Source organism: Candoia aspera, chromosome 14 (genome assembly GCF_035149785.1).
Source record: "Candoia aspera isolate rCanAsp1 chromosome 14, rCanAsp1.hap2, whole genome shotgun sequence".
Lineage (NCBI taxonomy): Eukaryota > Metazoa > Chordata > Lepidosauria > Squamata > Boidae > Candoia > Candoia aspera.
The window spans coordinates 9,465,047-9,480,028 of record NC_086166.1 but is presented as its reverse complement, the minus strand read 5'-3'; the positions used below and the strand labels follow the sequence as shown (position 1 = coordinate 9,480,028).

The 14,982-nt window shown below is 45.6% G+C and overlaps 1 protein-coding gene across 1 annotated transcript in view; it reads left to right on the top strand.

Moving 5' to 3' along the window:
• Positions 1-14,982, top strand: part of CRAMP1 (cramped chromatin regulator homolog 1) — a 43,157-nt gene that overhangs the window by 21,394 nt on the left and 6,781 nt on the right. Inside the window, exons 8-19 of the mRNA XM_063314808.1 lie at positions 663-786; positions 1,219-1,300; positions 1,597-2,868; positions 4,462-4,636; positions 5,972-6,153; positions 6,793-6,867; positions 7,594-7,675; positions 9,310-9,414; positions 10,041-10,219; positions 11,565-11,645; positions 12,701-12,935; positions 14,761-14,925. Of these exons, the coding sequence (XP_063170878.1) occupies positions 663-786; positions 1,219-1,300; positions 1,597-2,868; positions 4,462-4,636; positions 5,972-6,153; positions 6,793-6,867; positions 7,594-7,675; positions 9,310-9,414; positions 10,041-10,219; positions 11,565-11,645; positions 12,701-12,935; positions 14,761-14,925 (2,757 nt within the window). The remainder of the gene's footprint in view (positions 1-662; positions 787-1,218; positions 1,301-1,596; positions 2,869-4,461; positions 4,637-5,971; positions 6,154-6,792; positions 6,868-7,593; positions 7,676-9,309; positions 9,415-10,040; positions 10,220-11,564; positions 11,646-12,700; positions 12,936-14,760; positions 14,926-14,982) is intronic.

Below are 14,982 nucleotides of genomic sequence, written 5' to 3'. Positions count from 1 at the left end.
ATTATTACTTTGTACCTATCAAGCTACTCTGGGTCCGTGGTCTATCTGTGTAATTGTAGAGCAAATGTTGCTTTGCTTCCCCCCTCCTCGTCAATCTTCAAATCATGTAACAGTCCCATGGGTAAGGCCCCATACGTACCTCCGGTGGGCCTTTTTAGGGAGGATAGTTTGATCTCATTCCTACCTTCCACCAGCTCTCTTTTCAGGTTACCATATATGGGCACGTTTCTCTTATGCTGTAGCTTCCAGCCCCATAATCTCATTCCCTCGGTCCCAACCCAGGCTGCGCACTAACTTGCAATTAGTATAGCAAGTTGGTTTCCCTGCTATGTTACCTTGACCCTTCTATTTGACCTCTATCTGCAGTCTGGGGGGATTATTTTTTTCTCAGCCCACAATATCTGTTCTTGATTATTGATACATACCCTACAGGAGTGCCTTAAGACTTCAGTTACTTTTATTGATCTCCTTATGTTGATGGTGCAGGATCAGAAAGACACTGTTCAATTTCCTTAGCATGTTTCCACTACATCAGAAAGCAGTTTAATTCCCTGATACACTGTTCTCTTGAAATGTGATTTCTTGAGCATTTCACTTAACTGTAACTGGGCTGACGGGAGGGATGGATGGATTTCGAGCATCCCCTCTGCTTCGTCTTATAGGCATAAGTGATGAGGAAGATCAGAAGCCTGTGCGTCTTCCACTGAAGGTCCCTGTGGAACTGCAGCCACGGAATAACCACGCATGGGCCCGTGTGCAGAGTCTGGCCCAGAACCCACGTCTCAGGTACCTTAAAGGCTGGCTATGGGCAGGTGAATTGGTGTGAATCTGGATTCTGGAAATTGGATTCACAGCAGCAAGCAAAATAACTGGGTGACTCAGCTTGAGCAGAGAATTTAGAATGTTATTGGCACCTTCTGGGAGATATTTGAGCCATTGTTAAAAAGGACAGGTTTTGTAGGATGTTTTTCTTTCCTGCTAAAAGATAGGTGTTTAAGTGGTCTCGTATCCTGAATTCCAGTGCTTCTGTGTCTTCTTCCTTTATGCCTTTCTCTGGTGAAGTAAAAATTGGAGTAACACAATTCTAGATCGGGTTGGAAGTAGGAATGGGGAAGGCTGATGTGTGCTTTGCTTAGCTTATCCGGCGACTTCGATCCCACGGTAATGATATCATTTGCTGATTTTTCCCATTCTCTTCTTTCTTGCACGACCCATCAGAATGATTGTGGAGCTGCATCGGAAGGTGTCCAGCCTCATTGAGTTCCTGAAACAGAAATGGGCTCTCCACGAAGTGCGCATTGTATCCTTTCTCTAATGCAGAAGCCATTTACTTTCCTTGTGCCCAGCGCTGGCATTCCTGGCGTTCCTAGCGTTCACTGAGCCTTCTTTTCCATTTCAAGCCAGGGTTTCTGTTCTGGTTTTCTGCATTTGCATTCTTGAGCTTACTAGCATTCAGTTGCCCTCCTCTTCATTTAGAATTCATGGGATATCCAAGAAGATGCCATTGGCTTGTTTGGGGTGTATGGGGAAACACTGACAGATGTAGCTTCCCCTTTTCTTCTAACACATCTGTCTTCCTGAACGTCCTGCATGTAGAGGAAAACACTAGCCGAAAGGCAGCTGCAAGACTCAAGAGATGCCGAAGCAAGCAGCAGCTATTCAGAAGAGAAAATGATGCTTCACCTCTTCCCGGGAGAGAACTGTACGCTTACGCCCCTGCCTGGGGTTGCCCGAGTAGTACACTCCAAAGCTTTCTGCACCGTGCATTGGCAGGAATCTGGCCGGTGCAAGCAGAGTACAAAAGATGTCCACTTGCTTCCCCCTGCCCAGATCCTGGGCATTCAGAGTGGTCAGGGGACAGCCAGAGGACAGGTGAAATACTCACGGGGGGCAGAAAGTAAGGGCGGAACCAAGCCTGAGAGTGCTGCAGAAGTGAGTAGAAACCCTCAGTTGACCCTTGATCCCACGGCGAACACTGGGGATTGCTCCCCCGAAGCTGGGCTGGCTGAAGGAGCCTCCTTGGACCTCGGCCTCGTCAACCATCTCAGCAAAGCCCCTGCTGGGCTTCAGGACCCAAGCAGGAGCCTCGAGAAGTCCGTTCCCCTGGCCGAGAGCAGAGAGGCGGCTCCCGCCGTTGCCTTGTCCACTGAGGTAGACTCAAGCAGCACCAAGTGCAGTTGTGGCAGTCTCCCCCCGGATCTGGAGGAACTCTCTCTGCTCGATCCTTTTCCGCGTTACATGAAGTCCTGCCAGGATCTGATTGTCCCTGAGAAGTGTCTTTGTGCGGACAAGCCAGACAGGAAAGACGTTGCCTTGCCGGAAAGCTCCCCTCCCAGTGGGGTATTCCCTGGCAGCACAGAGGCTGGCCACCTCAGTCCCACACAGCTGGCGAGTGGCAGGGTGGAATTGCCCAGTTGTGGTCCTTCCACATCTGAAACTCAGGCCTTCCACTGCTATGGACTTCAAGCAGAACCGTGTGTTAAGGAGCTCTCTGATGCAGTAATGGAGGACTCTCAGGAGAAGCTCAACGCCTCACTGCCAGCGCCGCCACCACCTCCACCTCAGGGACAGATGGTCACGAAGTCTCTCAAGGATGACCCCAGCCGCCTTGCACAGCAAGTCCGAGAAGAGGGATGGAGCCTGCGGACCTCCGAAAGCCTTACCTTGGCTGAAGTCTACCTCATGATGGGCAAGCCGAACAAACTGCAGCTCGAGTATGATTGGCTGACTGTCTTGGGGCAGGAAACCCAGGATGACGGGGAGCAGATCTCTGAACCTAAATCTGTTCCTCCATCAGCCACTTTTCATAAACAGAAACTCCTCAACTGCCTCTTAAAACTCATCTCTACTGAAGTTAACCCCAAACCAGTAAGTGTCTGCTGGGCTCACGCGCAACAACCTCCAGCTGATCATAACAGATCTTGTGGATATGTTTGGCTGAAGGTCCTCCACCTTTCTCAGTTATCCAGAGGAGGCCTTTAGGTCTTTTGCAGCTGGCCTGCAGCTTCCCTTCTCTGCTTGCCTCTCTCTCCTGAAGTAATGACTTTAGGAAACAGCTTTATTTGGTCCAATTTGGATCTTCTTTTTAAGACTAATTGTGAATGGAGCAGGTGGTGGTGGACCTTCCATCTACTGTTCTACCCCCAAAAAAAGAAAGAGAAAAGGGAGAAAGCAAAACGGGGAGAATTCCCATCATTTTTTAGTATAGATAGTCCTCACTTACCGACCACAGTTGGGACCAGCAACTCTGTTGCTAAGCACTGCGGCAGCTCAGCAAAAAATTAAGTGACCGTGCCAGACTTACAGTGTCATTTCCACTTCTGCCATTAAGAAAATCACTATGGTGGTTAAGTAAAACAATACATGACCATGACGTGCGATTTCACTTCTGCGTTCTCCATTAATTCTGCTTGTTGGAAACTGGCTGTGAAGCTTGCAAATGGCCATCATGTGACCGCAGGACACATCAGTGGCCGTAAATGCAAGGATTAGTTGCAAAACTTTTTTCCCCAACTGTCATAACTTTGAATGGTTGCTAAATGATGTAGTAAGCGAGGACTACCTGTACAAGTTAAATAAAAATAGACAAAAATACACCCTCCCCCCGAAAAAACTACAAGCAGTCCTCATTTAACAACTGACTCGTTTAGCAACCACAGTTACAGCACTGATGAAAAAGTAACTTTGTGACCAATCCTTGCATTTATGACCTTCGCAGGTCTGTAAAGCAAAGGAAAGCTGAAGTAAGATCAGTTGCAATTTCACTTAGCGACCACTTCACTTAATAACCAAGTCGCCTGTCCCAATTTTGGTAACTAAATGAGGACTGCCTGTACAAAAAAGCAAGAACAAACTATAAACAAAAATACAAAACAGAAGAACACAATTAATAAGAAGGCATATTTTATTGTAAACTGCCCAGAGTCCCTCTTTTGGGGGAGATGGGCGGTGGCTAAATTTGATCAATCAATCAATCAATAACCAAAAAAAGGGGGAAACATGAACCATATAGAAGTGTCACTTTTATATCACATTAAACAATACTGTATGAAATTTGTGCCAAAGATACTGCATTCTTTTTTGATTAGTGGAAAAAATTGCCTTTTCAAGAAAGGAGATATTATGCACGTCTTAATGTCCAGAAATAATAGTGCTTTTCTAATGTCTCAAAATAATTCTCTTAGCAATTCCCCGTGCTGATAATAATCAGAGTTCCACACCAAATTCTTGTGAGGGTGGCTGGCTTCTGTGGTAGCCTTTAAAATTTTTGAAAATGATACGGCGCTTAACTAAAAGCAAATATTTCTGGACCACTGGGCGAGCCAACTCGTGAATTAACCATTATGCTGGCCCACCGTGGTGGTTCTGAATGTTCTTTGGAATATCTGCTCTTTAACGCTGGATGGTGATGGTGGTGATTTGAAGCACACTGCAACTGAGAGTTAACTGCTTCCTTTCTAGATCCCTGAAATGAATTCCGTTGCGACGTCCCCGATCAAGCCCGTTCAAGAGGAGCATGCTCTGACCCCTCCTGGGAAGGTGATTGCCGTTAGCGCCAGGAGTCCGGGCTGTGCGCGCAATCAGCCTGCCCTTCATAAGAAGACCGTTTCCCCCAGTGCCACTTCCAGCTCCTCAGGTGAGTCAGTCATGCAGAGAAACTGTCCGCCCTCTACGGTGTCCACGTGCACGCCCCCCGTCTAAATTCTGCAACTAGGAAGTCTCCAGATTTGGGGGTCTCTTGAATTAATTACTAAACCAGACAACATTGCCCAAGAGCCACGTTCACGTTCTGAGTTGGAGGAAATGGTCCTGTCCTCTGGAATTTGAGAACTTCCAGAGAGCCACAGATTTGTCAGGGTGTCCTAGGGAGTACTCTGGTTTGCAGGCTTTCTTCATGCCTGAACTGAAGACACACCAGGTACGCTTGGACAGCCTTTTTCACTCTGCTGCTCTCTAGGCATCTTGGATTAAACAAGCAAGAAGGAACCCCTTATTCATAAGTTAGAAGTGGCTTGTGAGGGGTCTGTGCATGTTCACTTGGGTTGGATTTAGTTCCTATCCCCAATGCTGGATGGGAATTAGAGGACGCCGGGTTAAGCAGCCTGCTTTGCGCCATGATTGACTGGGAAGGATAGGCGTTGATTCAACACATTTGGGCTGGTATTGATAGATTAAGAACTGATCCAGAGCAGAGTTTCTCAGACTTGGCAACTTTAAGATGTGTGGGCTTCAACTCCCAGAGTTTACCAGCCAGAATTCTGGGACTTGAAGCCCACACATCTCAAAGTTGCCAAGTTTAAAAAGCACTGATCTAAAGCATGGTCTGAATATATCTGCTTGCTTCCACCACAGACTTAACAGGCCAATTACAGACGAGGTTGCATGCAAAGCATGGTTCATTTAAGCCTTGATTAGGGTGGAGTTGTGTTTTGTTTTGCCCGTTTGGTGAGTTTACTCTTCAGTGAATTATGCAAATATAACCAGATTTAATTACATTGTGTGAATGCATCATTCGAGTTGCCTGTCTGCTCCTGAAAGAGGGGAACTGAATCGTGTCCAAATATTAATCTTTACACAATTTAGCATGTCAGAAATGAACTAGGTAGCCTCAGGTTTGCACTTCCTCTTCTGCCAGATTCCATTAACCTTCAGTTAATCAGTTACTTGTTAGGAAGTGAAGAACTAAAGTTGGAATCCTCAGTCACTTTTGTCACAGTATTTACTTGACTAGTACTTGCATCATTGGTATATTTATTTTCGTTGGGAACAAATGATGATTAATACTGACATTCTTCCAGGAACACTCATGATTCATTTCCCTATTTCCTTGTGAAGTGGTTCACAGCTTCCTGCAGATCCATACAGATTTGGGGAAGGGGTCCTTTTACTTCCCAGGCTTTTCCTAATGGAAGTCATCCCTGACTGCCATTCTCTGTAAATCAACACTTGTGTTCATATTGTTTCCTGTCAGGTTTGAGAAATCCTTCTAAACCCCTCTTGGTGGCTAGTCCTTCAAGTTCCAGCAATCCTGATGCAGATGGCGGCCTCTTTGCCATTCCCACAACTCTCCCACCGAACAGCAGGCACGGAAAGCTTTTCTTGCAAAGTAAAGAAGCAGACCTGAGCTTCCGCCAGCGCTTGGACACCATCAGTGTGAGTCTCTGCGGCTTTTAAAATGTGCAGATGCGACGCTAAGAGAAAACTAACCCAGCGTTCCCTGTGGCTGGCCGAGTTAAGCACGTATCAGTTCCAGGTCTCAATGTGGGTCACACCATAGGATTTTATGGCATTTTTGATGCTTTACATGTACTGGCTTAAAGCTGTTTTGTTGGCAATGAGAAGAAAAAAATCTCATTTGGTTCCCTACTGGCTGGAAAAGGGTGAGTGCAGAGTTCCAGTCAGTAGGAATCAAAGTGCCTGCTTCTTTCTCTATTGAAGAATATTCTGAAGTCCTTCCTCTCACTTTCCAGGCAGAACCATACAGCCTGGAATCAGCTTCCAGCTTTTAGGTGGGAAGAGCCTGCCACCCTTTCCCGGTTTCTGGCTCTGTTTGTCTTGCAGCAGAATAGTTACTCTGCTCTTTCTATCACCAAATTAGCTGGACACCTTTCACGCTCCCCTTGTTCAAGTTAAGTAGAGCCATGAGGTCTTTGCCACAGGAGACACTACATCAACAAGGGACACCTTAGCTACCCCAGAGCTGCTGGAAGTCCCTTTCAGGCAACAGGCAAAGTATTGATGGTCTTGTTCGGTTATCAGAATGGTGTATCATGAACCACCGTTTCTCTTCAGATGCCGTCTGACTTCTTCTTGCCAAAGCCAAGAAAACTACGCAGCAGACACCTGCGGAAGCCGCTGGTTGTACAGGTAAGAGAGAACAGCTGCTTAAAATACTTTCTTCTCTTGACTGACAAATGGATTCATTTGGCTGATTTTGGGGTTATTGTTACTTGCTTTTCTCCCCATCCATTTGGACAGAGTTAATTGGTTCCTCCTGCTAGGTTATTCTCTGCTTTCTCTTGAGCAAGCAGAGACAGTGAACAAGGCCTATCAGCATGAGTGAGAAACAAATTCCATAGGCATTTCAGCTGAGCTATGAAAAGCCTGCCGGAGATGCGTCTCTTTGTACTGTGGAATGGATCAGACTTGAATACACATTTTAGAATTCTTTTAAGATGCAGAAACTCAGTTCTCACATTGTATCATAAAAGCGATGCTTGGTTCTTACCACCATCTGTTAAAGAGACGGACAGTTTTTGGTCAGATGATCTGTCCTTCCTGAGGGGAGAGGGAATAGGAGAAAAGGTGCACAGGTTCCTGCCTATCACCAGCATATGGCCCTCACCAGATAAACCCTAACGGAATATCGGTCTCAATATCAAATCAGACTTTCCCAACCCTTAACTTAGCTGAATGCAATAAAATATTAGCAAGAGCTCCAGGCATTCATAAATGTATTGTTATGGAGAATATATTTGGAGATTGTCTGTATGATGATTATGTTGTTGAACGTGGACCAGAGAGATACAATCCAAATACAACTCAGGATCTTTTATTTATTTTGTTTTAAGTTACCTTGCTTTCTTCTTGCAGAGAACGCTGCTTCCTAGGCCATCAGAAAATCCTTCCCAGCATGTTTGTTCCTTTTCCATCCTGTCTAACTCTTCCATAACAGGTGAGCCTCAGCCATGTATGCAATCTGAGCCAGGTGTTTAGACTCAGCTGGAGAAGGCTTTAACTTCCGCTCTTTGACTAGAGCTGATTAGAGTTCTAATCCATGGACTTGTGCTAGAGCCCCCACAACTCTCAGCAGCTGTCATCCTAACAGCCATGTGACAGCAAGTCTTTATGTTGCTTGTTAAGTTTATGTGCCACCTTTCCTTCCTCTTGGGAAGTGAAGCATGACCCTTTGCATAGAATCCTAAGCACACTTATAGGGTAGCATGCCTCAAGGAAATCTGGGGGTCCCAGGATCCTACTAAATTGCCATGATACCCCCAGTGAAAGCTGGGAAAAGAAGATTTCAGCACTTAGCCAATAGATGTTTGCCATCCCCTTGTGCTGCCCATTCATTCTACTGGGGGCCTCTTCACTCAAAAAGGCATTATTGCGCATTGAAATCATTGAATAAGGAAACCTCTCAGTGCAGTAGATGCTGCAACTTGAATCAGGCCAGCTTCCATACTTTCTTTGTGAATTCAGTTAATGGGTAATGAATCCACCACCGTTTTCTCTTTTTGTTCAGTATTTTCCTGAATATTGTACGTGACACCCTGTTCTACCTCTTGAAGATAGTTCTGGGCTAAGTCATACTTAGTGCAGATTGAATTAAATCAGTGTGGTTTGGGTTAGTCGTGACTAACTGGAATCCCATTGATTTTTAGGACATTCACTAAACATGACTATTGGCCCTCAGTTGTCATCAGGGTACTGCTTTGCATTTTCACTGTTTCTAGTTTATCTTTTAAAATGGGAAAAAAATCCAAGCATTCTTTCTCGGTGGTGAAGGTTGCCCAGCTGTGGATTTACACTTTCCATTGGCCTCAGAGACAAGACAGTCCTTTAATTTGGAGTGTCCCATGCAGCATCCTCTGCAGGATAGGCAGACCTTTTCTTATTTTGGGGCTCCTGTGACCCTCAAATCCTACTTCCAAATCAAGCCAGTTTTTTTCTTGTTTGGAGAGGTTTTTACAGGCAAAAAGGGTGTCTTAAGGTTCTACAAGACTTAAAACCCTGATTTTATCTCTCAACCCATCCCCAGAGCCTCAAAACCTGAAAAAGAAAAGGGGGTCCTTAAATTTGGGGCTCACCCATTCTAGTGTCATCATTATATCTGTCATGTCCATGATATTCCGCTGGGCAGAAAGAAGGAGTGTGGCCCCCCTGTGCCTGCTTTTAATGCAGTGTTCGTGAACTTTGGCCACTTGAAGAATATGGACTTCAACTCCCAGAATTCCCCAGCCAGCCATTCTGGGAGTTGAAGTCCACATTCTGGGAGTTGAAGTCCACACTTCTTCAAGTGGCCAAGGTTCACAAGCACTGTTTTAGTGGATGGAGTCTCCTTAGCTTCATCTCCACCCCCCCTCCCATTTGCTGTTAACTCTGGGGACTCGGTTTTATCATCAGCGCTAAGATTTTGTATGCCCATTGACACAGCTGATCCAAGTGAAGGAAGCTTTTGTCTTCAGTTTTCTTCCTGGGAGAAAGAATCAGAACTGGGTGTCAAGTGGAATATGACTCCCAAGTGACTTTTTTCAAATGCAGTGTGCTCTTAACCATTCCTGACATTTTTCATTGTTCTTTCTTTAGGAAGGGGATCTTTTCGGCCAATCCAGTCTTCGCTGACTAAAGCTGCTGTGTCGCGTCCCATTGTTCCCAAGATTCTTCCAGCTCAAGCCACCAGTCGTCTGTCCAGTAGGTCTTCTTGTCCAAAGAAGAAAGTCCAGGCACAGGATGTTTAGAGGAATGTTACTAGTTGCAGAGTAGCTGGCTTTGTCTTCCCCCGTGATTAGTTTTTGAAGTGATCATTATGTATGTAAGTTCACCCAGGGCCCTAAATCCTTTTGAAAAAGAACCTACCTAAGATAATAATTCAGGTGAGACCATGACAGTGGAGATTAAGGTTTTAACTATGGCTGAGATAATGCAGCAGTGGAAAAACTTAGCTTTTGAGATACAGTTAGTTCTCACTTAGCGACTGCCTCATTTAGTGACCATTTGCAGTTAAGATGGTAATGAAAAAGTAACTTTGTGGCCAGCCCTCACATTTACAACCTTCGCAGGTCTGTAAAGCAAAGGAAAGCTGAAGTAACGTCATAAGCACAGTTGCAGTTTCACTCAGTGACCTCTTTGCTTAATGGCTGAGTTGCCAGTCCCAACTGCGGTCACTAATAAGGACTACCTGTACTGAATTGGTGAATTATGTAAACATAAGAAGTGTTTTCCTGCAGGGGCTGATGTAACATTGCTAGAACCTCGAGTTTAGTGTTCTGCCTTGAGGAAAATGTCCCTTCTCACGTTGCTCTGCTTTCTGTCCAAAGGTGCTATTGATTTGGCAGCTAAATCTGCCGGGATTATCCCCGGCAGTCCTTTGCCACTTCTGGGAACCGAAGGCTTGCCCAGCGTTTCCCCACTCTCACCAGAGGCAGTAACCACCGTGGTTGGAAGTCAAGACTCCACAGGGGCACGTCAGAATGGAGGCTCCGTAGCTACAGTGGCGGTCAGTTTTCAGCCTTACTAGAATGTCTCCCTTCTTTCAGAAGCACCAGCAGCAACATTCTCCGGTTCGTTCTGCTAGAATGCTGCTTTGGGCACAACGTGCACCCATTAGACTCCTCCAGGCAACCAAGACCCCCTTAAAAATCTTGGCCTTCCCTGCTTTGCATCCTTATCCTTCCCCACAGCCCCAGCTTTCCAGAAATGGCCTCCCACCCTCAAAAAGTTGCCCACCCCTATCCAGATAGACATCTCCTCTACCACCTTTGGCAGCAATGGTTCTGTTGCTCTGCCTGGCAGGACAGTCATTCCTGCCCTCTGTAATGAGGGAGAAGGGCTCCCAGGCCAGCTAGCCGTGATGAGCGATGGAGATGTTAGTTCTGGTTTCTCTGAACCACTCTTCTGTATCTTCCCTTTTTGTTTTATTTTACTGTTTATTGGTGTGGAATCAACACAAGGCTCAAAGCAAAAATTATCAAGGCTGGCTGCAGTCTTTATCGACACAGGGCGCACTGGAGGGGTTCTCACCAAGATGGTGGGTGCCTCCCCTGCAGACAAAAAAAACACCCTGAGGTTTATACATTAGAGAAAAGGAAAGGATGTAAGCATACATATTCCTATGATGATGCAGGCAATATTCATAAGCAATAGATTGCAAGTTATCTTCTGTCCTACTTAACTGCTTTAAATAAAGCCATTGTCTTAGTGGGGAGAAGGGAGGGAGCAAACTTTCTGAATACAGAGATTCGTGGGTTGCTATGGGAATCCACTGATAAAAGTTAGCAAAGGCTGCCAAAGCTGGGGCAAGATAGCTTTCAGGGTTGTTGCCACGTACCTTGATGTTTCAGTTTGGTTTAGCCTGCTCCTTCATTAGAAAAACTTTCATTGGTTTATTTTCCTTTTTTTCTTCGGGAGCTCAAGGGGGCAGGTATAGTGCTCCCTTCCCTTGTTTCTCCCCCACAACAATCCTGTAAGGTAGGTTGGGCTGATAGAGAGTGATGGGCCCAAAGCCCTGGGGAGCTTCTGTGGCTGAGGGGTGATTAGAACATGGGTCTCCCTGATGCTGGTCTAGCACCTCAACTAAAGTACCATGCCAATTTCTTTTATTAGTATGTTCTAAGCCTCTGCTGTGAAGGAACTCACAAGAGGAATTTGAAATGCAAAATTCTGTGGTGAGGTATCTATTGTCAGTTTCAGTTCTGAAGGTGAGTTCCTTGGCAGAGCAGCTGCCATATTTCTCCACCTTGGCAGTGGCAGGGCAGGCATGATAAAACATTTCCATTCTGTAATTTCAGTGTCTCTCTCCCAGCCATGTGGCTCAATCAGTCATTCTTGATTCCAATTTCCAGGGTTCAAGCCATGAATGTCGGGTTCCTTTCCTTGGCCTACCATCCCAGCCTGAGCAGGAGGCCATTCCTGATGGCTTCCAGGTAAAGTATGACATTAAGTCATAATTACTTAACCTTCGGAACTTATGGGGGATTCACACCGTCACGGTAGCGCTGAATAAGGAGGTTGTATGTACAACCAGTATTTGAGCTTCTTACAGCCTATTTTTAGACACAGTCATTTTAGAATAGTCGTTTTGGAAACTCTTTCACCGCTAAACAAAGAATATTGGTGAGGCAGTCATCTGAAGGTTGTGTGAGCTTTTATAGCCTGTTATTAGATACCTGAACTCTTTTTTCCACCATCTATAAACACAGGACATATGCTGGCCACTGTAAACACTGATAGACTCATAGTTACAGAGAAGGAAGAAAAAAACTCAATCTGTGAACTGCAAACAAGATGCAAGAATACCGTCTTGTTGTGGACTTGCTGGCATCCTGTAGTCTAGACCAAGTTTCCCCAACGTCTAGAACTTCCCAATATGTGGGACTGAATTTCCCATCCAGCAGAGCTATTGCTGAGAATTCAGGGCAATGAAGTCCATAAATCTGACGGGCATCCATGTTAGATACTGGACTGTTTACTTCAACAGAAGACAGTCTGTTGAAATCAATGTTTCATTGAATAATGTACATAAAACAAGACATTTTGTATAAATTCTGCCGAACACAACAGTGAGCTTGAATGTGGGGAAATTTGCTTTGAACCTTGCTCTTTGACTAGGTAGGTAGGTAGGTAGGTAGGTAGATAGATAGATACTCCAGATCCCACCATTTGGGAGAGCTGTCCCATCCGCTTGGTTGTGTGCCATCTGTAAAAGGGGAAATGATGTGTCTCTTGGGAGCTAAAAGGAGGAGCAGGGATAGGGGATTAAGCAAAACTTTCAAACACTGGCATCTTCAGGGAAGTGATACTGAACTACAGATGGAAAGACTAGTCATGTCTAGGGTAAGGAAGCTTTCTGTATCCAAGAATGCTTGTAGGATTGCTAACAATCTGACAAGGTTCTGGGTCTTCTGCACAGTGTAAAAGCTTTAGAAAATGACCTGTTTTTGTTACTGCTGATACTGTTACTGTCTGCTTGTTACCACAGGGAACGCCAGTCCTTTCTCTGCCAGAGCTGCCTAAAACATCTCTCCAGAATGGTCTTTCTTCACCTCCACTTCCCTCTTCTGAGACTTCCAGTACCCGTCTGTCTCCTCCCAATGTCTCTGCTCTCCTCGACATCTCTCTTCCTGGACCCCCCGAGGATGTTTTGTCTCAGGGAGAACCTGCTACTCAAATCAGTGATTCCATCATTGAAATAGCAATTAGCTCTGGCCAATATGGTAAGAGATAAAGAGGGGAGGCATAGAGAGTGAGTGAGTGAGTGAATGAATGAATGAGCTATCAAAAGGCAGCTGTTCAAAAGGTTGCCATAGGTGGCTTTTTTTTACTCTTTCAGCAACTGGAACAGAGAAGTGTTCTTTGAATGGGGAACTTGCGACCTTCCAAATGTTGTGAACTAGACCTTGGCTTCAGGTTCTCCATCCTGTCTTAAAGGACAGTTGCATATTTTACGTACTAGTTTGGTCTAGTGGTTAAGACACCAGGCTAGAAACCAGGAGGCTGTGAGTTCTAGTCCTGCCTTGGGCATGAAAGCCGGCTGGGTGACCTTGGGCCAGTCCCTCCCTCTCAGCCCAACCCACCTCACAGGGTTGTTGTTGTGGGGAAAATAGGAGGAGGAAGGAGTATGAGGTATGTTCCCCGCCTTGAGTTATTTTTTTTTTTTAAAAATTAAAGGCGGGATAAATAAATAAATAAATACTTTAGTAGTGTCATGGTAGGATCATTTCCCCTCACTCTCACACAAGCACACTACACACCCCACATATTTTCAAGAAACACAAGCAAATCAGCTGATGAAATAAGTGCACAAACATAAATGATAACTCAATGGTTGAACAAACTGAAAGCAGAGAGAGAGGTAAACAGAGGCAATACTTTCAAGAAACTGACAACAGAATCAAACCCTTACAGGCAGTCCTCGCTTAATGACCACAACTGGGACCAGAATTTCGGTTTCTGAGCGATGCAGTCGTTAAACAAATCCAACCTCTATTTTACTACCGTTTTTGTGGCAGTTGTTAAGCGAAACATGTGGTTGTTAAGCGAATCCCGCAGTTCCCCATTGATCTTGCTTGTGGGAAGCCGGCTGGGAAGGTTGAAAATGGCAGTCATGTGACCGCAGGACTGCTTGGGCAGTCATAAACATGAACCAGTTGCCAAGTGCCCAAATTGCGATCACATGACCACGGGGATGCTGCGACAGTCGTAACCGTGAGGACCGGTTGCAAGTCGTGTTTTAGCACCCTCATAAGTCCAAACTGTTGCTAAACAAATGGTCATTAAGCAAGGACTACCTGTACTTAAAGAGAAATGCCTTAGCACTGACTGAATACACAAAGAAAAAAGTATAAGCTGGTCTCTTAGGGCAGGGTTCTTGAAACATAAGGCATCATTTCGGAGAAATCCCTTTTGTTAACTGGATGTAAACAAACTCTGCAGGTATTTGTGTCAAAGTACTGTAGATCCTGCAAATACTTTTTATGAGCCTTCCCTAAATCACAGTGGAGGACAGATGAGATTTGGTGAGTATAATTCAAGAGGGTATCTGGCACTGTTTTCCACAATATTATACTTCCCTGGAATGCACAGGGGTGCTTTTAAAGGAGCATCTGTTTAATAGATCACGCATACTGGATCAAATGAAACATTAAAGATCCCACATGCAAGGGATTCTCACGTGAGTGTGCTTCCCAGTGAGTTATTTTCTGCATGCATTCCTTGGGAGAGACAGTATAATCTCCCCCACTGCTTCAAATCTGCATCAAGAACGGAGAAGACCAGAACAGCAACATTAACTACTGATTCCACAGTTCTGTGGTGAGGAGAAACTCCAGAATCCATGGAGCATGTCTGCACTGCGTCTTCTCCAGCAGACAAATACGGGGCTGCTTTTGTTGCTAGGGAAGGGACAGATCTGAGTCTCTGCTTTCTGTGCTGGCCACTGGATCAAGTCAGGAAGGCGACTTCCTCGCCAGGCCACTGCCAGGTGAAAACGCATGCCCCGGCTGCTTCTCCTTCACCACTTTGTGCCTTTTCCGTTTACAGGAGAGAACGTGTCCCTGTCCCCAGCCAAGCTGAACGGCAGCGACAGCTCCAAAAGTCTTCCGTCCCCCTCCTGCAGCCCCCAGCAGAGCTGGATTGCCTCGCCCAGCCACGATCCGCAGTGGTATCCCAACGACTCCACCGACTCTTCGCTCAGCAGCTTATTTTGTGAGTGCAGCCCCAGAGGGACTTGCAGTCCAGGGGGTTTGCTCTGACCAGGCCCAT